The sequence below is a fragment of the Vipera ursinii genome (assembly GCF_947247035.1).
Source record: "Vipera ursinii genome assembly, chromosome: 1".
In the NCBI taxonomy this organism is placed as follows: Eukaryota; Metazoa; Chordata; class Lepidosauria; order Squamata; family Viperidae; genus Vipera; species Vipera ursinii.
This window is the reverse complement of record NC_139512.1, coordinates 68,594,901-68,622,739: the sequence shown is the minus strand read 5'-3', so window position 1 is coordinate 68,622,739 and position 27,839 is coordinate 68,594,901. Positions and strand designations below refer to the sequence as shown.

The window sequence follows — 27,839 nt, the reverse complement described above, 5'->3', positions numbered from 1 at the left end:
CTTGCTATGGCCCCAATGTCTGGAGAGACAGGCCGATCACATGCCTCACCCTGAGCCCCTCTGCCTCGACCTGCCATTTGGAGGGCTGGCCCGGCGGTCGTGGAACTCAGATCTACCCACGCTACGCGGGCTATGAAGCTCCAGAGTACGCTGGCTGATGGACTGTGGATGCTGCCAGACATCTGTGGCCCCTGCATGCTAGCTGCCTCCTGTGCGCGTGCCCGGGGTGTGTGTGACCAGGTGGACTAGGGTGGTGAGGGCTGGTCCCTTGCTGTCTCCGGGGTGGCCTTGCGGGCTGATCTGTGCCCTTTGCGGGCCAGATCTGCCTTGCAGGCCTTGAGTTTGACATGTCTGATCTATGCAATACAATGTAATTAAATTTTAAAAATGGATAAATATAAGAAGATAGTAGTTAAAATTAGGTAGCACAACAGCCAGGATTCCTAGCAAGGAGATAATTCACGAAGATATGCTTAAGTTCTTTTCTGAAAATACTATAAAAAAGTTAACACAATTGACTGGGGACGGGATTCAAGAATATTGGATGGCACCAAGATGGCCCTGCTCTGGTTAATTTTAAATGGGCTTGTAAAAGGATCTTTTCTATAGAAGCTATCTCCCACAAACAAAACTTGGAGTAAGAGGGTCTCAAGCCATATAGAGATTTATATATAATAATAAGAATCTTGAATTTTGCATGAAAAATAATCAGGACCCAATACAGCTTTATCAAGACAAATGCTATATGCATTCAGCCTATCACTGCTGATAGGTGCTAGATTTTGAAACTGCTGAAATGTCTGTTCAATAGAATGATAAATCATGCACAGATAGAAGTAAGGACTCCTAGCAATTGTACTGACCTGGTGCTCAGGGACAGTGAAAGTTCCAAATCGCTTCCAAATTGCAGGCTTGATTCTTCGGAGAAAAAATACCCTAGGATAGAAAATATCTATTCTAGTTATTGAGATCTGCTGCATCACCAGACCTTTAGAATTCAATTTCAGTGTATTATTCCTCATCCAATCTGTAAACTAGATGAGGAATAGCAATAATAGCAAAATAATTATAAAGTTTGGCGTCTGTAACACAAATGGAAAAGAGAAATTCAAAGGACATGTTTTAATACATGTTAGCAAAAAGTATACTTGGGCTAGAAACCTATTGTGAAAGCTATTTCTCATGTGATCAGATTGAAACCAGGTTAGTCCATTGCTAAAACAAGACATAAGTAGAAATTGTCTCTCCTGCCAAAAAAAGAATAGCTACAAAACTCTTACACTGTTAGGCAGGAAAACAGGTGCAAGAAGGTAAACCTTGATTCCATGATAAATATGACTTATATTTGTTACATTGTTATTACTGAATTTCTTTTTAACTAGTTCATTAGCTTTTTTACAATAAGCTTACTTATCAAAGCTTCTGAATTCTTAACACCTGTTTGTTCCTACTTCCAGGCTAATTTGTCAAGAGAAGCCTGACATCTACAGTATGTTCCTGACATAGAACACGACTGTATACAATCATTGCAGTAGATGTAATGATAGTTTCTTAGTTTTCTAGAAATCTCACAGTGCTTTAATATTCTTTACTTGCTTGGGACCCATTTCTCCTAACTATATAACAAGTTCTAGAACTTGCTGTAGCTTTGTGGAGCACAAGAAAGTTGTATTACAAAGTTCAATTCTTAATATTAACTTTCAGGGGAAAGTTAAGAAACGCATCATACAACAACTGAGTGTTTCGCCAGTTAGTAACTGCAAAATAACTATAGAACACAATAATGTCTGGATGACTTTCTCTGTAACCAACTTCCAATCATTACATATTTCATGATTTTAATTGCATCTGTTTGTTGATGACTATAGACTTGCTACCACTCTTGAGTCAAAATAGTAACATTCTTTGGTTTGTTATACAGTAGCATCAGCCAAGTTGACCTATTATGAAGATAGTAATTTTTATTCTGAAGATTGGATGCAAGGATTATAGGTTATTTGAAGAAGATTTTATATATATAAAGTGGGTATATCAGGTGTGTGTGTGGGTGGGTGTATGTAGTCATAGTTTTATTCCATATAGCATCTATGAACTCTCAAGTTCCTTTTTCCGCTTTGTGTTCAAAATGGATAGTGATTAGTGTATGTGTGTGTATACATGTATGGTCGTCGATGTATGTATGTATGTATGTAGCATGTGTGTTTGTGTGTTATGTATGTGGGTAGATATATAGTTTCTTTTGAGAGCAGGCAAAATTTCATTTTTAATGTGGGCAAGTGTGCTCACAGTAAAAATGACAATTATCATTTTTATAATTATAATTATAATTATAATAAAGGTTATCTATCTTATCTATTGCTTCACAGTGCTATGTAAGTGTATACACACATACTGAGGTGTGTGCATGTGTGTTTGTGTGTATCTACATTAATAAGACAGTGCTAGAAATGAATAATTTGGATTATTTGGGAATTGCCCATGAAAATGGCAGCGTTCCTCATTATCTTCACCTGGAAATGCCATGAACTTGTTCATGTTTGAATAATTATTAGCAATTGCATTCATTTGCAAGGGGAGTGTTAGGATAATTATGCAGTCATGCATAAGTCTAAAAATATTTTAAAAGAAGGCAGTAGCAAAACAATTTAGTGTTGTTATCAGGAAACTATGTATGGATTATAGTAGTCTAGACTCTAGACCAGGGGTGTCAAACTCAATTTCATGGAGGGCCGCATCAGCATTGCGGTTGCCCTCAGGGGGCCGTGTGGGTGTGGCCTGGGTGGGCGTGGCCTACTGGGTGGGCGTGGCCAGAGTGCGTATGGCCTGGGTGGGCGTGGCCAGCTCTACATCATTCGCATCAAGGGTGCCTATGGGGGCCTGGGCAGGAGTGGGACAGATCTGAGGGTCTCTGGCAGAAGGAGGGTCTCTGGGCCAGGGCCAAGGCAGTGGGGGCCGTTCCCTCACTGTTTCCAGGATGGCTTTGCGGGCCGCATGAAACCACTTCGCGGGCCGGATCTGGCCCCCGGGCCTTGTGTTTGACATGTCTGCTCTAGACTATGAGCTGAACCCAACTCAAAGACACTTTACAGACCACATTTAAATATAATATGGTTCTTTTAGTTGTAGAAAAGACTGTAGGATCACTATTGATATGAATTGATATTAAGGCTAAAGAAAGCTTTTTGAGGCTGGCACAATTATAGAAAAAATGAATTTGGGTCAATATGGTATTTTTTCTTCCCAAATTTGGTTGTATTTATGAATGTGAATCACTGAGAGACTGTGTCAAAATCTGAAGTTGTTTCAATAGGTGTTAAAATACTGCTAGTTGCTAGAGTAATATATTTAAGGACTATCTGTACTTTTAAAATATATGCTGTATTGTTACACCCCTTCATTTGAAAAGGAAGTAGGCATGATGGCTGGTATTGTAATATATGATTAGTTTAGATTGTAAAATAGTATCTTTGTTTATTTAAAACACTTGTTTGCTCTATTTCCAGAAGCAATTGCTTTTAATTTTGCGTTTTCCCAAAGAACTGAACTATAATATTCCTTTAATTAGGAACAAAAAAATATTCAAGATAGCATGAAAGACAGAAATAGATAACTTGGACAGTGTAAGATGAAAAGTCTGTAGCAACAAAAAGATCTTCAGATGATAAAATCTCACCAGAGAAGAGGCAGGGGCTTTCAATGGGCAAAGCTTCCTTTGAACTCTATTCAAAGCTATGGGTGGTTCTCAAAAGAGAATTATTTCTGCCACTACTCTCCTTCATTCATGGAATTTTAGGGAGGACCAGATGTTGTTATCTGCTATTGTAATTTGCTTCTTTCATCTTTTCATAGAAAACTGTTAAGGTGGGGGGGAAGTCTTACAAAGATTCTTTGTGAATATACCATGAAGAACCCTTTTCTGTGTTCCTATCAACTGTATTTGAAATGTCTATAGAATGTATAAAGTCTTCTCCTTTGTTATTCATGAAGGAATGTGCTTATGTGAAAGGAATAAAGACTTCATAGGTATAAATATGATAAACTCATAATTGATTTGGGCTCAAATAAAAATAGAATCAATAAAAGAAGAGTAATATTACCTAAAATCATTTCCAGTCAAAATATTTCAGTATTTTGAAACAATTTCTAAACATAGACATTTGAGAGAAATTTAAGGAAACAAAAACATGAGACTGTTGTTTTAATACAGTGTTTTACACAAGATTTATATCAAGTGAATAGATGCCATCTTGATTCCCTTTAATGCAGACATTGTAACCAGCAAGCAAAACCAAGGTAGTGTTCTGCATTAAGAGGGTATGTTCTGCACAGTGAGTGAATCCTTGCATAAAATTTGGCTCCTCAGGAAATAAAAATAGCATATACATGTTCTTTGTACCTAAGGCAGAGGTAGGCAACCTTGGCTCTTTTATGACTCGTGGACTTCAACTCCCAGAATTCCTGAGCCATCTGGCTCAGGAATTCTGGGAGTTGAAGTCCACGAGTCATAAAAGAGCCAAGGTTGCCTACCCCTGACCTAAGGGTTTATCTCAGCAGGTTATGCAAACATTGGTACAATAATCCTTATGTAATTAAGTATGTCTAATCATGGCTAGATTTGCATTTCCCCCATAATTTTAATGTTATGTACAGTTGTAACAATTCTCTGAAATGTACTAATTGCTAAATACAGGATCTATTTGCATTAAAAGAGATTGAATATATACTATCTACCTAATTATTTAATTTTTAATTGTTGATTTAATATTGTGTGTTTCACATTAAACTATTATGAGACTAATGTCTACATCTTATGGTAATAAAAATATAAATAACATGTACACTGTTAATATATAAACTCTTATTTAGCTGCAGTATCTGTGTAGATATACAGAAGCAAAGTTATGACCTGAACTGTTCTCAAACTTTGTTGGACAGGGATTAACTAATTCTTAATTAGTTTTGTACTTAACATATTTTCAGGTTTTGCATGTATTGGTAATAGGTTTATTTTTCCCGTAGAAATTCACTTCTGCGGGAAAAGATCAGTAAGATGGGTAGAGTTAGCATCCTTATTTTCATGATAACAAATAACTGGCATGATGTCTGGACTGAATCAGTGTCTGATTTCATCAAATGAATTATTAAGTTAAGCTTTAATAAGAGACTCACTAGTTCATACCTTGGAATCTTAGTCATGCTTCATTACTGCTTTGTTCTCTCTGTAGCTACACATTATGATATGTATGTTGTGCTCTTTCAATTTTTGTCAGTGCCTTAGTACGTTTTTTTTAATTTTGGGGGAACCCTGAGTATTTGTGTACCTTAACTCTTTGAACAACTGCAACAGAAACATTTCTAGCTAAAATTTCATTAACAGGTTTTGTACAATTCAGTAGGGTTAGTCAATCTCAGTTACAAGAGAGTGTTGTTAAATGGCAACAAAAAGATATAGGTAGCTCTTGGCTGTTATCTAGGATTATCTGGATTTTTTTCAGCCCACATCTGGCATCCTTACAATTTAGTATTTTGTTTATATCCATACTAAACAGAGATCCTATAGTGAAATGTACTTTACACGACTATATGCTTATAGAAAAAAAATAAACATTTGGGAGGCTGTAAAATTTTTGGGAGATTCCTTATGAAATAAAATGCTAGCATATTTCTTTTTAGATATTTGCACATTGTGTTCATAATTATAATTATTTTTATAAGGGAATATATCATATATGAGAGTGAACTTTAGATTGGATGCACAGTCAGATTACCAGGACTATGTGTTGCCTCAATATGCTTGAATACTGCCTCTATAGCCCTTCTAAAATGATAATGAATTCTTTTTTTTCCATAAGAATGAAAGTGTTGACCAATAATCACATTCTCTGTAATTGAATTTAATTAAATGTAAGCTTTGTCCTAACCCTGCCCACTTTTTCTGACTTCATTTGCTAACTGCAGTCTCTGGCATGCTTCCCATAGGACAGTAATGCAACATTCATTGAAACATATAAACTTAACCTTTTGAACTAGCAACATTGTGGGTGTGTCTACATTTTATGTCTGATCTTCTGTAAGAGCACCTTTAGGATTCAAGTACGATGCATTGTAATTGTATTGGCTTAAAAAAGTGCTGATCATCTTATAATCATTAGTCATTTTTATTTTGGTCGTCCAGCAGCAAAACAAATCCTTGAGGAAAGAAGTAAAATTGTGAGTTTAAGAGTTATGGGTATAAACATTAATATAGTGAGGTATTATACAATTTATATAAGGCAATTAATTGATTGTTTAGAATAATAAAATAATTTACTGACCTGAAATGTAGAACCATTATAATGCTAAAATCCATGGGAAAGATGTAATTAATTAATATTCTATCTACAGAAAATACAGTGATGTGTATAAGGAAAAATAATACATGAGTGATTATGGTTTTAAAACTAAAAATTAGAGGCCAATTATAGTGACTATATTGTTAAAAAGTCTCTGGCAGTAATAACGAAAACAAGATAGAAATAAGAATCAATTGATGGTAAGCACATAATACATTATTATAAAGTAGTAACTAAATGGATGGCTGCATTTGAAATGTTTTCAAATGGAAAATACCTAGGAGGTGTTTGAAGAAAAATTATAGTATATTATGTTGTTGTTAGTTGCGAAGTTGTGTCTGACCCATTGCGACCCCATGGACAACGTTCCTCCAGGCCTTCCTGTCCTCTACCATCTTCTGGAGTCCATTTAAGCTCACACCCACTGCTTCCATGACTCCATCCAACCACCTCATTCTCTGTCCCCTTCTTCTATTGCCTTCAAATCTTTCCCAGCAATAGGCTCTTCTCCAGTGAGCCCTTCCTTCTCATTAGGTGGCCGAAGTATTTGAGTTTCAATTTCAGGATCTGGCCTTCTAAATATTATACAAACTATGAAACAGTATTTGGCTGCAATCATCAAAATAGAATCAGATTGAGCTGATTCTACAATTTAAGGTAGAAGGACTTAGTGTGACCAGGGTGTTTGATGATGAGTGAAAATAATAATTCTTGGTGAGCATCAGCATAGAGAGAGCAGTACAATACAACATGATCCAGTATTTCAGTTGAATGTTCACTACATGGGCACAATCTCAGCTTAAAAGGGATTCTCTGGTATTTATTTATTAAGTTTATATGCTTACTCAGAAGTGACCAATATGATTGTAGCTCTAAGTCAATGGCACTTTGATCAAGATTGGGTAGTGCATGTTTGTAGCCCTACAGGATGATAGATGCACATGAGAAGCCATAGTATTTTAATTTTTCATGTATTTTCTGCCAGGGAAATTGGAAGCTATCAGTCATAATTAAAGGGACCAAGCTGGCTGAAAAAAAAAGAAGCTTAAGACAATATGAAAGAATGTGAATTCAGGTGGGAGTTTCTATTTTGAGTAGGCTACAATGAAATGCAGTGGACGACTTAGAAGACCTCAGGAACCTAGAGTAGCTCTTTTGAGGAGAGTAATGTAATGGCCCAACTGGTCTCCCAAGAGGAACTGAGCTTAGATCTTTGGCTGAGAAGGCTTTGAGCGCTATGAATGTGTGCTGAACTCCTTCAGGGAAGTAGAAGGATTGTAAAGCTGAAGCTATTTTCTCTGTGTTTAAGATGACATAATTGGTATAGGATTTGTAGTTGCTGATGGCATGAAAAAATGACGCCTAGGTATTTGAAGGTCTTGATTGTTCTGTTTAGACATCAGATACCTGTCTTAGGTCTCTTGGCAAATAACATGACCTTGGTTTTTGAGCAGTTAATTTCTAGCTGCTTTTCATAGTACTCAGGAAGTGTATAAAGTGCTTGCTTAGGCCAATGTGCCTGTTTTGGTAGATGGAGAGATTGATTGTTCAATTTCCTTATGAATAGAATAAAAAGGACGGGAACTAGAGTGCACCCTTGTCTCATACCTCATTTGGCTTACCATTTTGTAAATTTGAGTAGCAATATTTTCCTTTGTATTTGCTTTGTTGCCCTACTCTGTGACTGTTGGTGTAGGGTTTTTTTGCAAAAAGGAAACAAGGTACTTATATAATGTGTTATAGTAATGAACAAAAAGTGTTATATTTCTAATGTAAAGCAAAGTCATTGTTCTCAAGGTTCCTGCTTGTAACATGGAGCTAGTACTGAAATACTAGACGTAGTTCAAGAATTGTTGAGTTGATGCATGTTAAAACAGTGCATTCAGAAACATCCCGGTGATCATTTTTTATGACTTTTCTTAAAGCTTTCTACAAAATGTGTGAGTTTTTATTCTTTTGCAGAACCCTTTTATTTTAAATATCCTTTAGAACACACAAAGGACAAAAAGCTGTTAGTTGCCCTCACATTCATAATCAAATATACTAAGGTATTTTGTTTCTGCAACTTAATTACTATTGAAATTTGCTGTCCATCTTTCAGTTCAACATTGTGAAATTGGAAAATAACTTAGTTAAAATAAGATTAAGAAGGTTTCTTTTTTTTGGCCATAATTTTATTAGCCTGGTTTCATATACAGCTGTTCTGTTTCTATAGACTCTGCTTAAATGGAAGCCACTTCTGGGAACTTGATGGTCTCTACTGACATAGGCTTTGCGTAGCAGCTGTGCCACCCCAGAGATTGCAATGAGTGGAGGAGGGGAACAGCCAGATATTCTTACTGTGGGGATATTGGTAAAAGAAAGATGGAAAGTGGTAAGTATGAAATAGTTTTATTGATTTTTTTCAGATGTCTGATTATATAACATTTAATCGAATAAGAAGAAATCAAAATGCTATGTATATAATTTAAGAGAGCAGTCATAGCTATAAACTGCGAGACGGGAGAAGATTGTGCATCACATCCTTCTTAAATACGGTCTTGAGCAGCATGATAAATAAATAATCAGGTTATGGCTTACCTAATATGATGGCTGCAAAGCAATAATGAAAAGATGATAATTTTATCAATGCTTTTCAGGAACAGATTCCTATATGTTACAGCTGGTTAGCAGCATTATCAGTCAGCGTTCTGCCCCTGCTCTTTTCCTGGGTTGTAGTGTAGTTGAAAACTTCGCTATTCCTCCTTTTCTATTATTTATTTATTTATTTTATTTATTTAGTTATATTTATATACCGCCCTATTCCCTGAGGACTCAGGGCGGTTTACAGGGAATTAAAAATCCAAAATACAAAAATTAAGAACAAATTAAAAAGTATTAAATTAACCCTGTAGTCAGTTAAAAAGAACCCCAAATTAAAAATTATCCTTATGTGGTATTTTAAAAATGCTCTGCATAACAATAGCTGTACCTTTATTAGGCTACAGTAGTTTGGTGCAATTTTCCAAGCATTCTTTGCTAGTCCAAGTTAACCTCTTTTCCCCTTTTATGTTTGGATTAACCGTCTGAACACAATCTCCTTGATGTTTGCAGAGGTTTCTTGGGGATTTTTTTTAATTAATGTACATACATAATTTCCCTCCCTCCCTCCCTTCCTCTTTCTCTCTGTCTCTGTCACCAGCATATACACTCATTCATAGGAGGAAGCTGAAAAATCCAGCAGGGGATAAATGAGTGCAGAGAAATTAAGGGAAGAAGGAGGAGCATGTATTTTACTGAATGGGTCTGGGTGTGTCTGAGTGAGATAGGAATATTTAGAGGGAAAGGTGCAGTATGTATTTTTGAGAGAAAATGATGGGTGCTTATGGTCCTGTTTGAGTAAGAGATTTTTTATGTGTGATAGAAAATGATTTCAAATGTATCTACACAATAGGCTATTCTCTTTTAGAGTAGTGTTATACAAAGCTTAGAAAAGGAGTAAGAAATTATAAACCAAATAAAGGCATTAGGTAAAAAGAAGATATAGTATATAGGTAAATCCAGTTTATACCAACGTTTTTCACTACTCCTCTCCTTATTTTTCTATTTTTAACTCTACCATTTCCACACAACACGTCATGTGTTGCTTTTTGTTTCCCTCCTTTATTTTAGCATTTTGTGGTATAATAAGACATGAGAATAGGGTGGCATATCCAGAACAGCTCAAACAAGATTTTTCTGCACTACAATCAGGAGGCAGAGAGAGGAATGAGAAATATCTGCCAGAAGAATATTTTAGTAATTAGCAATGACACAGCTAAAATATATTCAATAAAATGCAGTATCTTTTGTCAGAACTCCTGGATCCTACACATATTCATCAAATGAAAATTACTTATTCTTAGTGCAAAATTAATGTGGAAGAATGTCAAGTCATCATCAGTAAAGAGTCTGAGACTGAATGAAGGGAACTGAGGTAGTTTGGGAGCCCTGAGGGAAAAACGACTGACGATACAGTTGCTGTTGGAAAGGACAAAAGAGCCAAAACATAATGATGTGCATCTTGGTTATATTCAGTCTCAAAGAAGAGGGAGTCAAGCTATTCTCCAAAGCACCTGAAAGCAGGACAAGAAGCAATGGATGGAAACTAGTCAAGGAGAGAAGCAACCTAGAACTAAGGAGAAACTTCTCGACAGTTAGAACAATTAATCAGTGGAACAACTTGTCTCCAGAAGCTGTGAATGCTCCAACACTGGAAGTTTTTAAGAAGAGACTGGACAGCCATTTGCCTGAAATGGTATAGGGTTTCCTGCCTGAGCAGGGGGTTGGACTAGATGACCTCCAAGGTCCCTTCCAACTTTATATTATTATTATTATTATTATTATTATTATTATTATTATTATTATTATTATTATTATTATTATTATTGGAAGACATCCAACATAAAACAATTACAAGACAGTCTGTCATGGCTGACTATACATAGTTATCAAGGGTCACAAAAGATGATAGACTTAGTATAAACATCATAATAATGATAATAAAAGACGAATATGAAATCTGAATACTCAAGGGAAGAGTACGAAGGATAAACAAAGTTAAGTTCTAGGACTGATCTCTGAGGGATAAATGTAATAAGGAGAAATTCCCAAGACTAAAAATCTACTGTGCAACATTGCAAAACAATGAGAAGGAAGGAAAAAAAGAGTACCCAGTCAGTGATATCCATGGATCACAATGTCAATAGCTGTTTCTAAATGGTCAAGTGTATTAAATACTGCTGTCAGCTCAAAAAAAAAAAAGACTGGCACCAACGTAAGGGATTGATCCTTTGGCACCATAATATGTGCTATCTCAGTTGAATGGCCAGTAATTTGATCACAAAGATACGTCCTAGGAAAGCTTGAACTTTGCTTTTTTTTCCCTATCAACTTTCCCCTCGTGGTCAAGACATCCACAGCAACTTTGACCCATCCTGATGATCTTTCCCTTTCTACTGGTAAATAATGAAACCATTCTTCCAATTGTCAGGCATGAATATAGTCTTGACATAGACTCTGAAGAAATCATGCAGCTGCACCATAAACAAACCACATCTGTGTTTTAACATTTCACTGGTTATCCAATGAAATGTTAAATCTATCTACATCTGCAAAATTCTTAGCAGCACGTGTGATTTTCTTGTTGCCATCTCTTCTTGAACATTAACATTTAGTGCATTTATTTCAATTCCGTTATTTGATATCACTATAGTTTTCTATTCATGTCTCTAAAATACTTCCAATATTCCCTTCTTTTAGGTTCTTCCCAAATAATTTCATCACTTTTATTTTTAATTGCATTAATTCTGCTAGAGGCTTAATGTTATTCTTTTTCACCCAGTCCCCAAATATTTTTTACTATTTCATTAAAATAAAATAATTCTGTATTTTCTTTGTCATTTCCAGCTTCAGCCATCAAAATAGAAGTTACAAGGAAATGGTTAATTTGATCTCATTTAGCTAAATTAACCGGTTTACTTTTTTATACTGTTTACTGGCCAGTAAACAGTGGGGAAAACTCTTGCCTATATGGTTTGAGATATGTGATACAAGATATTGCCCTGTCTAGCGCGTCTGGGCTGTATTTGTTGTTGTTGTTAGTTGCGAAGTCGTGTCCGACCCATCGCGACCCTATGGACAATGTTCCTCCAGGCTTTCCTGTCCTCTACCATCTTCTGGAGTCCATCTAGGCTCACGCCTACTGCTTCAGTGACTCCATCCAGCCACCTCATTCTCTGTCGTCCCCTTCTTCTATTGCCCTCAATCTTTCCCAGCATTAGGCTCTTCTCCAGTGAGTCCTTCCTTCTCATTAGGTGGCCAAAGTATTTGAGTTTTAGCTTCAGGATCTGGCCTTCTAAAGAGCAGTCAGGGTTGATCTCCTCTAGGACTGACCGGTTTGATCGCCTTGCAGTCCAAGGAACTCGCAGGAGTCTTCTCCAGCACCAGAGTTCAAAGGCTTCAATTCTTTGGTGCTCAGCCTTTCTTATGGTTCAGCTTTCACTGGGCTGTATACATTAGCCTTATAAAAGAGATGTCTTACACAGTACCTTATACTTAAAACAGTAAAAAAGTGAACCAGTGAATAAGAAAGATGGTTTCCTACCCCCAAAAGAAGGATTAAAGAGTTAGAAAGCAGAGAAGTTTCACTACCAGCTTCATAGAAGCAAGTATACGATCTGACTAGTTCAAAGGATTATCATGCTAAAAGCAGCCTGCAACTGAAGACTTCATGACAGTGGAAGACTGAGAGCCACATGAAACCACTTCGCGGGCTGGATCTGGCCCCCGGACCTTGTGTTTGACATGTCTGCAATAGAGTATATAACAGGATTGCTGAGCACGATAGCCAAAGGGACAAATTTTCAGTACTTGTGTCACGGGGGAATGAATGCTACATCTGGAGAGTTTTCATAGGATTGCAGCAAGATGGGGTTCTCCTTTAGGCAGCCAACCTGATAATAGTAGATGGTAATAGGCAAGTAATCTGCTTCCCTCCCCCCCCCAATTTAAAGATCCCAGAGCAGAGAATTCTACAGCCAATATAGTTAATTGAAATCAAGCATATTTACATATTTTTATTTTTTAAAGTTTTTTTTAAAGTTTAGTATGGTATAAAATACAAATGAAGAAAGTGGAAAATGGAAATAAAGATAAAAAAGAAAGGGGAAAGGGAATGCGAGGTAGAAAGAAAAAGCAAACAGCGACTTCTGACTCTCTTTGGTATAAGTAGAATACAAAGAACAGTTGCAAGCTCAGCTTTATGCTTTTTATTTCTAGTAGATAGAAACCATTTCTATAACTATAAAAGTAATTTAGTCATCAACATCTAAGGTCAGAGTTTCAACTTTTTCTTTATTTTGAGCATAAAGTCCAGAAGCAGTTTCCATATGGAAACAAAACTAGGTAATTCCTTCTCTTTCATTAAACAGGTAGCTTTGCCCATCTCTATCGATTCCATCCCTTTTTCCATCCATTCTTCCACTGTGGGAATTGACATCTCTTTCTATTTTTTCACATAGAAAATTTTTGGTAGTCTACATATATAATAATAAAATTCCAGCATTTTTTTAAATGTTCTTTATCCAATAGCTCTAAAAGGAAAAATTCATGTTTTATTTTTTTTTGTTCTTTTTAAGAATCTTCTGAATTAAGACAAAAATCTACCCAAATATTTCTTTGCTTTGTCACAAGTCCAACAAACATGATAGAAAGTACAGGTAGTCCTCGACTTAAAACAGTTTGTTTAGCGACAGTTCAAAATTGCAACGGCACTGAAAAATGTGACTTACGACTGTTTTTCAGTTATAACCTTTGCAAAATCCCCATGGTCAGGTGATCAAAATTCAGATGCTTGGCAACTGGTTCGTATTTATCACCATTGCTGTGTCCCAGGGTCACGTGATCACCTTTTGTAACCTTCTGACAAGCAAAGTCAATGGGGAAGCCAGATTCACTTAACAACCATGTTACTAACTTATCAGCTGCAATGATTCACTTAACAACTGTGGCTAGAAAGGTCATAAAATGGGGCAAAACTCACTTAACAAATGTCTCACTTAACAACAGAAATTTTGGGCTCAATTGTGGTCATAGGTTGAGGACTACCTGACCTTTAAATTTACAACAAACATTTCAGACACCTTTATACATCATATTAAATAAAAGAAATTTAATAAATAAATCAATAAAACATATTTTTCTTAGTGATTTCTGTATTTAGTTGATCGGATAGAATAGTTTTAATCTGTTAATGAACTAAACTCTTAATTAAAATTTTACATGTAGTTTTATATTAATTTTTATATTAATTTTATTTTAATGCTATTGTTTCTTCTAAAAAAATTCAGAGGTATTACATGTTCTTGAAAGTAATAGGCGGCATTTTAGAAAAGATATTCTTTCTATGGTATTAAAGCTGTTTCTAGACTTATACTTTTTGCAATTGGTGCCGGTTATTTAACAATCAAGAAAAATCAATCTTTTGCATTTGATTATGAAATAGGAAACTATATTTCCAATGTATAATTGGCTAAGATTTATTTTAAATGGATGATAATCTTATTTTAGTACATTTTTCTACTGGTCTAACTACTTTGCATAATTCTAGCTTTGTAACTGATGGGGAACATGAACATTCTGGATGTTAGTATCTTGATTGTAACAATGCTATTGGGGAGCTTTTTCTGAAAATTATTTTAGAATTTCTATTATTTTGCCTAATTTACTTCTCAGCCATAATAAAAAATATAAGTTTATATAATATAGCAGTAGAGTTTAAATACTTTTAGTAATTAGATAATATTCAAAATTGACATTAGGTAACACAGAAACTCTGTAATTTTTAAATAATGCACTAGATTGAATAGTCTTATTTGTTACAGATAAAGAAGATTGGAGGTGGAGGATTTGGAGAAATTTACGATGCGATGGACATACTTACTCGAGAGAACGTTGCACTGAAGGTCGAGTCAGCACAGCAGCCAAAGCAAGTTCTGAAAATGGAAGTAGCTGTGTTGAAAAAACTGCAGGGTAAAGTGAATAAAGATCCTTATACTGTGGTTGCTAAGCCTCTGACACACGTTGCTAATGTATAGCAATTGTCCTACCATTCTGAAAGTTCTGAGAGTCAGAACGATGGGACAATCTTGAAAAATCAGGGAAAAGCTCTGGGAATGAATAAGATATTCATTGATCAGGTTGGCAGCCAAATTTAAGAAATAGCTTGTCCGAATGCGCTTTTGTGTGCATCAGAAAGTTTATTGAGTTCAGTAATGCTTAATTACAGATCAGTATGTTAAGGATTGGAACTTTAATCACATGTTGAGATTAAAATAGGAAACTTAAATGTACATTGACCTTAATAATAAATGGCATGGTTTATATCAGGACTCTTCATACTTGGCTCTTTTATGACTTGTGGACTTCAACTCCCAGAATTCCTCAGTCAGCATGCCTTGCTGAGGAGTTCTGGGAGTTGAAGTCTACAAGTCATAAAAGGGCCAAGTTTGAAGACCCCTGGTTTATATGTATGACTTGAACAATGAAATTTGATAGCATTCATATTTTAACAGTCTTTATATTTAGGGATTGTGAATGCAGAATGTGCTTATTTTGAGTTTTGCAGGTAACTATAGGAAACTAGGTGTTGTTTAAAATCTTGGAAAAACAAGTGCATTCTTACTCTTGTGCCCAATCTTCCCTTCAGCTGCTCTTTCCCCCGGTTATCCCCTTGTGCTTTAATCATCATAGGCTCCACTTTATGTCACACTTCCATAAAATATGAAAACACAGTGGGAACACAGGGAACCTCTTATCCTTGGCTCTTCTATCTACTTTTAATATACAAATAGTTTTAGTAGGTGGCAGCACCTGGCTGGCCTTGCCAGAACCCAGAAACCAGGTCAAACCTTGTTAATTCTTGGATGGAAGACCTGCATGAAATAGTATAGCTGTAGGTTTGATGGGAGGTGAAAGAAGCCATATGTCAAACCAAACAACACAGACCTGTCCATGAAGAGTTAGGTTTGACAGATGTTTTACCTTTATATTGTAAATACTTTATATTTTATTTTGTTTATAGCCTGCTATCTACATTTATGTGAGTGAGAAAGAGACACGTTGGCTTTAATGTTGGGTTTGAACATTTGATAACTTGATGTCTTCTGCATACTTTAAGACTTTACGTAAAAAAAATGCTAGTACAGATCTTGAGTACATCCCATCATTTGCTTTCTTATTATGGGAAAAAAATTTTTTTTAATCTTCCATAAATTGATCTGGTCTCTGTTTGTGGTTGTTCATTTTAGGCTTTTTGTAAGAGAGAGCACTTGAAAGCTTTTAGGCCTTTAAATTGTGCCAGATTGCTTCTATCATAGAACTGATGACTTCGGTGTGTTGGATATTCCATTCCAAATTCTTAAAACTGGATGGAGGAAGATGGTAGGGATGAACTCTTAACTCTCCAGCTTCTTTTCCAGCTGTCCATCTTTTATGATACAAACATCTGTAAAAGAGAACTTGCAATGTGCTTAGCAACTGGGGAGCCTGACCAGCGGGCATGGTCACAAAGATAAGTTTGGCAAGTGAGAGTTTACAGGTACCTGTCTATTACTGCATTGAAGAACATATCTCAATAAAACAACTATTTAAAGAAATGGAAAAAGAATTCAGAGGCCAGAATTATTCTTTCTCAGCAAGACTTGGACTTATAGGAACAAGTTTTGATGCTGTCCATCAGTTTAATGGGCATGAAAGGATAGAATTTTTTGAATTTTCTTATTGACTGAACTCACTGTCTTGTTCTTCAGCTGCTTCTTACTTATTTGTTTTGTTGTTTTGCTTTTGAATTATTATATTTTATCTTTTGGTTACATCGTGAGTTGCCCAGAGTCATTTGGAGTTGAGTGCCACCTAAATGAAATAAATTTAAATTAAATTAAATATTACTGGTATATTATCTACTTTGTAGTACATTTTGCTCAACATTTGCATATTTTTCTTATGTAATATCTTATTATCCATTCATGACACTTTTGTTTGCATCTGCTAGATACAGAATTTTACAAGTTATATCTAAATATCAAGCAACTTGATATGAACTTCAAATTCTTTAGTTTTCAATTAACCTTCTTGATTTAACTGCTTCAAAATTTAAACTATATGTGTTCCCTTACCCAGCATATTTAGCTCTGATCTTCATTCTGATTCTGTCTTTGATTCACTTTAACTCTTTTTAGGATATCTTGCTAGTTTTCATCTACAGGCATTTAAAGCCACAGGATTAGATTTTGATATAGTTGTAATTCCCTTACTGTTTCAGAAAATTAATATACTGTTATTATTTGTCTATTGTTCATATAGAAAGTGGAGTATTTTGCAGTGTTATGGATAAAAAGCAATACTGCTTCCAAACCAGTTTTAGTTCATTCAGTGGAATAAACTAAGTTCATATTCTTCATTGTTGTGTTTATTTGTGCATATTTCAAAATCATTCAACATAAAACGTAGTTTTTATCATTCTTATATCAGTTTTTTGAGAATGTTTCTGGAATTTAAGAGTGAGAAGTTTTGCTCAGAATATGTTCTCATTTGCAATCATTGGTGTTTGTAAGTTCTTACAAGAAGTGTCTGCAGACACCTTGACAAGAGAAGTTGTTTGTTAATCCCTGCAGCCAGTTGTTTTTAGGCAGCATAGCTAGTGGCTGGTACAACTCTGTCTTTTCCAATCACTTTGTGACTCTCTCAGAGGTGCATTTTCACAAGGCAACTGGACTTTGTTGTTGTTTTTTCAAAGAAGTTTCACTTCTCATCCAAGACGTTTCTTCAGCTCTGACTGGATGGTGGGGAATGGAAAGATTTATACTTATACTCCTTGCAGACAGCTGGACATTTGCATTCTTTTAGAGAGTCGTTGAGGGCACCTGGAGGCTCATCTGTGTTGTCAGGGTCACCTGAGTAATGCAAGTGGGTGTGCAGCCTTCTTGGAACTGCTGAACTGAAGATAGATGATGTCATATCCCTCCCCCTCTGTTGAGACAGGGCTATTCAGTTTAGACATAGATGGCCTCTTTGACTCTTCTTTCAAACCAGCGGTCCTCTCTGTCCAAAATGTGGACTTTGCTGTCTTCGAAAGAGTGGCCTTCATCTTTTAAATGCAGATAAACTGCTGAATCTTGTCCTGATGGGTTTGTTCTCCTATGTTGCACCATGTATTTAGGAAGTGGTTGTTTTGTTTCCCCAATGTACAGATCTGCACATGGCTCACTGGATTGTACTGCATATACCACGTTGCACAGTTTGTGTCTGTGTGTTTTATCCTTGGGATGGATAAGCTTCTGCCTTGGTGTATTCGTGGGTTTGAAGTGTGCACGTATATTGTGTTGGCCGAAGATCCTCCTGAGCTTTTCCGATATTCCTGCAACGCATGGAATGACAACATTGCTTCGTTGATTGTTTTCTTCTTTGTCTATTATGGAGGAGCTCCTGCTTGGTCTTTTTGGGGACTTGATGAGGTCCACTTGGGATAGCCACACGTTCTGAGGGCTTCCTTGATGTGATTTAGTTCTTTTTCTTTCCCATCTTTGTTGGTAAGCAGACCTTCAGCTTGGTGGTGTAGGGTTCTGATAACTCCCATTTTGTACTTTGGTGGGTGGTTAGAATCAAAATGTAAATATTGATCCGTGTGGGGGGGTGTTTCTGTAAACTTCAGTGTTAAGGCTCTTTAATGCGTACTGCACATTTCAGGAAGGCTAGACTATTTTCCTTAACATCTTCCCATGAGAATTTGATGTATCTGTCCACAGAGTTGATGTGTTTGGCTTCCAATTCCTGTGTTTTGATCTTGACCCAAGTATCGTCCACATACTTACACTAGTGGGTGGGTGAGATGTCTGTGAAGGAGTTTAGGGCTTTGGTTTCTACCTCTTTCAGATAGAAATTGGCCACAATGGGGGACACAAGTGAACCCAGCCTTATTTCTGTCTGTAGAAATCTTCATTATATTTAAAATAGGTAGTGGTCAGGCAGAGGTCCAGCATGGCACATATGTAGTCTGGGCTAAGGTGTTGTCTTGTGGCACTCATTTCTTCACTACCGTGACAGCTTCAGTTGTTGGAATGCAAGTTAAGAGGGAAGTCACATCATAGGAGGTGAAAAAGCATCTTTGGGATGCTTAGTCCTGGATGACTAAGAATCTCCCTAGACCCGTGGTGGTGAACCTATGGCACATGTGCCACAGGTGGCACGCAGAGCCCTGTCTGTGGGCACGCACACCATTGCCCCAGTCCTAGGCCTTCAGCTGGGCTTTATAAAGCCTTTTCACTTTAGGCCTCCGCCACCGTGTGCAAAAAAAAAAGGTTCAATCAATCAATTTCAACTTCTTGCAGGAAAAAAGGATCTTGCAAAGTTAGAATTAATTTTTTGAACTATTTAGTCCCACCCAGTCTGCCGTTACCACCGCAGCCACGCCCACCCAGTGGGCCATGCCCACCCAGTGGGCCATGCCCACCTGACACCTGACGATACATAAATGGGTTTTGGGTTGCAGTTTGGGCACTCAGTCCCTAAAAGGTTCGCCATCACTGCCCTAGACACTTTGTAACTCTTTTTCTAAGCAAAGAGCATGGGCAGTTGCCCCACTTTTGACTTCTGGAGGAGTGCACATTAAGATTTAGAAAAGCTTGTTCTGTTTAACGTACATCTTCACTCAACACCTATTGCATTTAGATATTCTCATGTCATATTGAAAATGACATGACCTATCCAACCAAGTTAAGTATGTCAGATGAACATGGTAATTACACATTTCTCTTAAAGCTAGTTTTAAACCAGTCTGGTAATATTTTTCCTGTTCTCATACGTTTTGAATAGAACTGTTGAGGAGAGGAAGGTTTGTATTAGTATGGGAAAATAAATATTCCCAGAAAAATTGGACAATATAAACTGATGGCTAAATAGTTTCTTGATTCAAGAGAACGAGACATTATTTATATCTCTATACTCTACTGACAGGGTCCATAATATAGATAAGACAAGACATTCCCCTAAATCATAGCCATTACCAAAATACAGGCTTTTTCTGGCTCATCTGGTTCTTCCCCTGCAGGCTATTGCTTTGGAAGGGAAGATAGGTAGGACATGTAGCAAAAAAGACATAGGAGGAAAAAATTGAAAGTCACAGCAGAAAAAGTCCTTCTTCCCTTTTGACCTCTATCCATTATTCTATCTGTGTTTACGGTAATTTTTGCCTTCCCTGCCCTGTTTTGTAAGTAAAAGCTATTATATCTGTTGTTGAGCAACAACAGAGGAGTAATTAGTGTATCTGGGGGTGAAGGAGGAGTAGCCTGGTCGAACAGTGTCTTCTGGCTTGGACTTGTGCCATGTCCAACTGCTATTTGCTGATAACAGAATAACTGAGTTGGAAGGGACATTGGAGGTCATCTAGTCCACAGGTCTGCAACCCGTGGCTCCGGAGCCGCATGTGGCTCTTTCAGCCGTCTCCTGCGGCTTCCAGTCCTCTGCCATGTGCAGTACAAAAAAAAAGTGGGACTAAAAAAGTTCAACCAATTCAAAAATGCAGGGTAGGTGCATATCTCACCTTGGCTCCACTCTTCAGTCAAACCCTGTTCTGCGCATGTGCGCATGTACGCGCATGCGCACACATTTTTTGCGGCTCCCAGTTTTTCCTTTTGTGAGGGAACCGGTTCCGAGTGGCTCTTTCACTGTTTCAGGTTGCTGACCCCTGGGCTAGAAAAATGGAGTAGAGAGTAGGAATGCAAGTTGTATTACTATTAATGTCAAATATGTGGACCCAGACAACACGTTGTTTATTAAGCACTAAAGATTGTAACTATAAAAACTTAATAAAGTATCTATAAAAAAAATAAATCACTTTTTTCAGTGCCGTTGTAACTTTGAATGATCACTAAGCAAACTGTTGTAAAACAAGGACTACCTGTATTTTATTATCCTGAAGATTAGTATTAGGAAGAAAATGTCTCTGTATACATAGAAATAATTACATTACTTATGACTGGTTGCCAAGTGTTCTGTGATTTTTTTTATTTTTATTTTATTTTAATTCCATTTATATCCCGCCCTTCTCTGAAGACTCAGGGCAGCTTACAAGCTTAGCAGTAGCCTTCATTCTATGTATATGCCTGCTTATTAGGGCTTTCACACACACCCCAAGCGGCATTATTACAAAGTCAGCTTATTGCCCCCAACAATCTGGGTCCTCATTTTACCTACCTCGGAAGGATGGAAGGCTGAGTCAACCTTGAGCCTAGTGGGATGCGAACCTGCACTAATTGCAGGCAGCTGGTGTTACTTAAGGAGGCATTAGCCCACTGCTCCACCAAGGCTCTATTGATCATATGAGAAAGTCAGTGTGGAAGCCGGCAGGGAATGTTACAAGCTTCTTCTGCCTGGTGCAGGTTTTTCCTTTCTCTCCGTGCACATTCAAAATCTAACCAGGATGATAGGTTCATTAATTGCGACATAATTAGATTATAGGTGTGGTTTGTGCTGTGTACAGTACCCTTGAAAAATATTAAAAATCTAAATTGGTCCAAAAGCGGTATCCTAATTATTAATGGATGGGTTAGGGTTAAGGAACATGTGATATCCTAATGTAGAGTAGGTATACTGGTTTCCTGTTTAAAATTCTAGTAATCTTTAAACTATTTTAAGATCAGGATTAAAGTCTTCTGCTTTCTTCCATACCATCTCTGCTAGCCTGTTGACATCATCTTTGGAATCCTTTCTGTATGACTCAATAACCCTTGAAATCTGTTGGCCTATGGTTAGAAAGAGGGTCTTTTCAGGGCCTGCATCAAACCTCTGAAACCTCTTGGTAAAGACTTTCATTTTAGGGAGGCCTTTAGTGTGTAATCTCATCTGGTATTTTTTTAAAAAAAAATATCTCAAGACTTAAATATTTTTTGAACAATGCTGATGTTTTAATAGTTATTAAATAGAAACTGTCTAGATCTCTAGGGGGGATAAACAAGATGAAAATATTTTAAGAACAAGAACAAGCTGCTTAATGGAGAAGCCCAAATAATAGTACAAAAATCATTTGAAGAGCAACAATGAATAAATTATCGTATATATATCTCAAGTCTGTTTACCATTGCTGAGAAGGTCTTTTTCCTTAGCAGTTTTTGCATCACTTTTTTGGGTGGGGCACTGAGGAGACCCTGTAAAGAGTAATAGATTTGGGTGGGAACATACAGGGAAAGGTATCTTTTCAGGTAGCCTAAGCCTTAAGGCATTTAAAATGTTGAAGGTTAAGGGGCTTGGCCAGGAGCCAATCAAATGGATAGTGCTTATAAAATACTACTTTTTTTTAGTTTTTCAAACCTATTCAGAAACAATTGCAGTTTTTGAACAATTTGTAAAAGCTATTCTGCATATAATAAATAACACAGTGCTATATTCATAACAGAAAGTTATTTGAACATGGGTATGTTTGAACAGATTGTAATCATGGTGACTTACACTCTAGTCACCTCAAGAATGGGATATTGCAGTGGACGCAACTTGGGGCTGTTCTGAAAAACCACTTGAAAGCTTTAGCTGGTCTAGATTGCATCAGCACAGGGAGTAATGGATATGACATGGTATGCCTGTGTGACACCACTTCCTCTGAAAGCTGCAGTGGTTACCAGTTGGCTTCTGGTACAATTCAAGGTCTGGTTACTACCTATAAAGCCCTTCATGGCATATGGCCTGGTTATTTGAGTGCTCCTATTTCTGAGCCAGCAGAATGAATATTTTTCAAGTCCCTTCAATTGAATAATGCCATCTAGTAGGAACCCAGGGGTATATCTTTTATGCCATAGCCCCTGTTCTTTGGAACATGATCCTCTCAGAGATGTGTATGGCTCCCACCCAGATGGCATTCCAAAAGATATTGAAAACCTGATTATTTTTCTAGGAGATAGGGCAGTTGGTAAGGTCATATGCTGTTTTGTATGGCTTTCTGAACACATATAATTTATTCTGTTATAATTGTGCCTTTGTGTAGTATAAAGTGCCCAGAGGCTTTGGAAGCTGGGCATTTTAAAAATATATTTAAAAATTTCCTGCAGCTTCCTCAACAATGACTTAAGTGTCACCTTGTAGCCACACATAGAAATAAAATATATAGATTTAGAGAGCTTTCTCAGAAAGAGATTAATCTTAGGTCTAATAATTTATCCTGAAGATCTGAAGTTTCTTGAACTGGTAAGAAATGACATTAAAGACTGAGGCAAAAGGTAGAAATGAAAACTGGGTAGAGGTATTTTCTGCAAGCAAGAGATTATCCTGATTTAAAGTTATCCTTATCCATAACCCAAACCATTCATAAGTCAAATCTTTCTTTTGCTCTTTCTCCCTCTCCAAAATAATAATAAAAATCTTTCTGGAAGATTGGTCAAGAACAAATACACTAATATGTTTCTCTGGATTTAAGCTGGTGAAAAAAAATGAACAAATTTAAAATGTTTTCTTCTCAGGGAAAGATCATATTTGTCGATTCGTAGGCTGTGGAAGGAATGATAGATTTAATTATGTGGTCATGCAATTGCAGGTGAGTTTTTTTTATTTCTATGTCAATTGTTAATGAGGCTCTGGTTTGTCTTCCTGCACACAGAAAAAAAAATGTTTTTTCTATTTAAGTGGGAAAACTGCAAATGAAATCTAGATGTATATGTCTGGTTTTCTGTAAGATTATCCAGTTTAAATAAGTTTGGATTCTTCACTGATGTTCAGCTTTATTGCTGAAAATATCTATTTGTGAACAAATTATATATTGTTATGCATTTCCATTACATTTTTAGCCTCATGAGTTTTATTAATGTACTGTATAAAAAGGCTAAGGAAGTACTTCGGCTAATTGTGGAATTATATATACTCTTCAGAAGTCAAGAAGCTTTAATCAATTAGACTGAAATCTACAGGTTTGAATAGCTTAAAAAGAAGTACTTAGAAGAATCTGATTATTCTTTCATTTGTTTAGTTTGTTCTTAAAGTTATACAAATTTATTTCAGCCCTCTAGGATATAATGTTTTTTTTTAAAAAGAAAGTTGGAAGTGACCTAAATAGCTTCATACTTATTTTCCAGAAGAAATATTGTTTAAATCAAAAATGGAGAAAAGGTTGCCTTTGGTTTAATTTGATTGCTGATTCTATATCACTGTATGCTAATCTTCCCAAGTCCTCCTGGGCTACCTCATTGTGGTGGAGGTTGTTCCTGGGAGGGATGAACGAAAAACACCAAGAGAGTATGCCAAGTGTATATATTCTCAGCAGGGTCACCCCTGGTGTGACAATCATCCCAGATGTCCAGGAAAAGCAAGCAGGAGCGATATAGAGAGATGCTATAGATAAATGGTCACTTTGGTGACAATGGGAAAAACATCAACTCACACTGTTACAGTTTTATATTTTTTTTATGGTTCGGTTCATCCTTTTCCTGAGTTGCTGAGAATTGTATTTTAGGATGGGTAGCCATACAAATCTTTTAAATAAATAAATACTGTGCAGGGGAAGGCAGTGGTAAACCACTCCTGTATTTTTATTAAGGAAACCACATGGATTGAAAATATCAAATCATTGGTGATATAGTACTAGATAATGAGATCCTTGCAATTGTTGACTGGAATACCCAAATTGGAAATATTAAGAAGAAGAAGAATGTAGTTGTTGTAAACAAATCAATCCAGAGTCCTCACTTGGAGAGGCTCTGTTGAAGGAGGCACTATTGGAAGACCTAAAAGAGTATATTAGGAACAAATCGCCATAGGAAAAAAAATCTATCCATATGGTCCTTAAGATTTGATGGCATGTAATCAGATCACATCCTAACCTCTTCACTTAATTGTCCCATTGTTCTAAAACAGGGATAGAGATTCTTTCTGGACTTTGGAATTTTGGGAATATGCCATGGCTGTTTTTATAAGATGGCTACCATGGGTGATCCTGAAAAAGCAATGCCTGCCATGGTACATATAGGCAGTCACAAGATGTATATTTATTTATAATTAAACTAGTGAGGTACAATTCCTTTAGATTCTATTTATCATTCCTGTTTGTTCTTGCCTCTTTTTAAAGCAATTTTCCTCTTGCAGGGACTAAGCCAAACCAAAATACCAAATTACAGCCACTTTTATTAGTCTATATGTTTAAAGGGATTTTGATTTATAGTGATGTTGCTTTGTTATTATTATTACTATTAGTTGTAGCTGAGGAGGGGAACCAACAGATTCCTTTAGCCAGTGCTTATGGTCTTAACGTGTATTTTTTAAAAATTAGTAGTAAAATTCACTGGGAATGTCTTCTTTTTGACACTACATCTTAAAAAAAATTAGCCTGTAGCAGCTGATTAATTAAATAAAATAAAAAAGGACCTATGAAACGTTCAATTAAAATGAGATTCTGTAACTTATGGGTAGAGAAGAGGTAAGGTTGTTTGTTCACTGACACCACTTGTACTAAGTAAATTTCCCTGGAAAAGGCATCTATGCTTGATTGCAAAAGTTTAGGCACTCCTAGTCAAGTGTAAGTGAATAGCAGTTGACTTAAGTTATTCATGGTGCAGTTAAAGACAATGTCTTTCTCTAAACTTGAATGCATACTTACACAGTCAGTGAAGAAATTAAGGCTGAAAAGACGTTGGAAGATTTTAGCAAGATAAACATCTGAAACACAAGTTCAGATCAACAATGAAGCATTTACCAGGGAAGAAAGTAAATGATAGAATGATTTTTACAATTCCCAGACTGAAATATTATTAAAAATCTGTGGAGAGATCTCAAACGTAATAAATACAAGATGTTCTAAGAACATTTCTGAGCTAGAAGAGTTCTTATAAAGTGAACAAAATCCAAAGCCAAAAATATAGAGGAAACATTTGGAAGTTGCTATTTCTGCCAAAGATGGTGTTACAAAGCACTGACTTGAATGGGTATTCAAACCTTTCATATTTTTGTTATATTATTTTGAATCTGCAAATCTCAGGTTTCTTTTTACTCATTAGTTGTTTAAGAGAAAGGCATTGCAGGCAGAACGGAAAGAGGACTTCTCAAGTTTCAGAAAGACTTTAAAATAGTATAACAACGAAGAACAAGCAAAATATATACTTTTTTCCTAAAATCATTTGATATTTTAAATATTGAAAATGCTATCCTTACATTTGCATTTAGTTTATCTGTGAAATGTTAATTGACCAAAAGAAGATGAGAAAAAAAATCTGGATGTTATTGTTTTCGTTTTTTTCAGGGGCGGAATTTGGCAGATTTGCGTAGAAGCCAAACTCGAGGGACTTTCACAATTAGTACAACATTGCGTCTTGGGAAGCAAATTCTGGAGTCTATTGAGAGCATTCATTTGGTGGGATTTTTACACAGAGATATTAAACCAGTGAGTTTCTCCATATATCAAAACCAAGAATTTGCTTGAAGTTGTAATTGTTTACATAACACAGCAGCTTATTAATCTAGATAAATTTAATCTAAAATCATAAAGATATTTGCACCTATTTTAAAAACTAATATTTGTTTATCAGTTTTATCAATTTTCATTTAACATCTCAACATCTGTAATTATTTGTCTAATAACTGCTATGAGCTTAAAACATTTTTAATATAAAAATTAAAGATGATTTTCTTATCTACTGAGCATATATTAGCATTTTACTTAAGTGAAGTCAGCAAATTCTGCAGAGGATGTCTCCCTCCCACTTGACTTAGGAATAGGGCTATTATTATTTTTTAGGCTTTTTTTTTCCTTTTCTCTTGATAAATGATAAACAAGCTCATGAACAGCAACTCTCAATTGGCTGGGTCTCCATATAGGTATAAACGTATTCTCTCCCCCAGAGGTACCAACTAACACTGCAGCTGTGACATCACTGGCCATAAGCCCTGCAACTACAGGAGGGTCTGTTGCCACTTCTCCAGGGAGCCAGATCACCCTTGTACAAAAGATGATTGAAGCTTACAGAGTGATTTCTCCCTTTTCCTGAGGGATACCAGTTTGATACCAGTTCAAGACCCTCCCATTTGCCCCGTGGTCAGCTTCTATGGCAGTGGTGGTGAACCTATGGCATGGGTGCCAGAGGCGGCACTCAGAGCCCTCTTTGTGGGCACACGTGCCATGCCCCGGAGATGGCAGCCATCCCTCTTCAACCAGCCATCCAAGGGCCCATGTGGCCAGATGCATCCTGGCACAGCTGGCTTCCCTCCCCCGCTGGTCCCATCCCTCCTGGCCTCACATGCTCTCCTTTTCCCATGCACGACCCACTGCATCCCTCCTCAGCTGTCGGCCAGCTGTCCAGCTCAGAGGTGGCTTGTCTGAACTGCTGGCGGAGGGCTACAGAAGCCCAGAGTGCACTGGTCGAGGAGCCAGCAGGCTGTGGCTGCTGACAGACACCGTCGGCCCCCATACGCTCACTGGCCTCTGTGTGTGGGGACCGATGGTGTCAGGCAGCAGCTGCCCCTGCCACACCTTGCCCCATGGCAATGGCACCCCCGCCCTGCCTCACCTCACCTCACTCTGCAGGACGAGCCTCCTGCCCACCACCCCACCTGCCAGAGACCCCCCTGGATCTCCCCAAATCTGCCCGGCCCCCACAGGCGTCCTTCCCCATGAGCAACATCGAGGTGACCACGCCCACCTTGGCCACACCCACCCAGTCTGCCATGACCACCACAGTCAACGCCCACCCAGTGGGCCATGCCCACACGGCACCCAGAAATAAATAAGTGGGTTTTGGGTTGCAGTTTGGGCACTCAGTCTCTAAAAGGTTCACCATCACTGTTCTTTGGTATTCATGTACAACATGATATTTGTAGCCTATGTCAGATTTTGGGGTATACAGATATTCTGTTATTTAAATTATTTGTTCATCTAACCCCTATAGATTGAACTGGGAAGAAAGGACATTTAGATCACAGTGCAGTTCCTTGAGGACCTGGCATTTTCGATCAATGAAAATAAGA

At 37.0% G+C, this 27,839-nt stretch overlaps 1 protein-coding gene across 1 annotated transcript in view; it reads left to right on the top strand.

Annotated features, from left to right (window-relative positions):
- The window catches only part of TTBK2 (tau tubulin kinase 2), a gene marked incomplete at its 3' end in the record, with an annotated part of 70,414 nt that overhangs the window by 6,644 nt on the left and 35,931 nt on the right, over positions 1-27,839 (top strand). Inside the window, exons 2-5 of the mRNA XM_083350570.1 lie at positions 8,548-8,706; positions 14,735-14,882; positions 23,354-23,427; positions 26,119-26,259. Of these exons, the coding sequence (XP_083206696.1) occupies positions 8,638-8,706; positions 14,735-14,882; positions 23,354-23,427; positions 26,119-26,259 (432 nt within the window). The 5' untranslated portion in view covers positions 8,548-8,637. The remainder of the gene's footprint in view (positions 1-8,547; positions 8,707-14,734; positions 14,883-23,353; positions 23,428-26,118; positions 26,260-27,839) is intronic.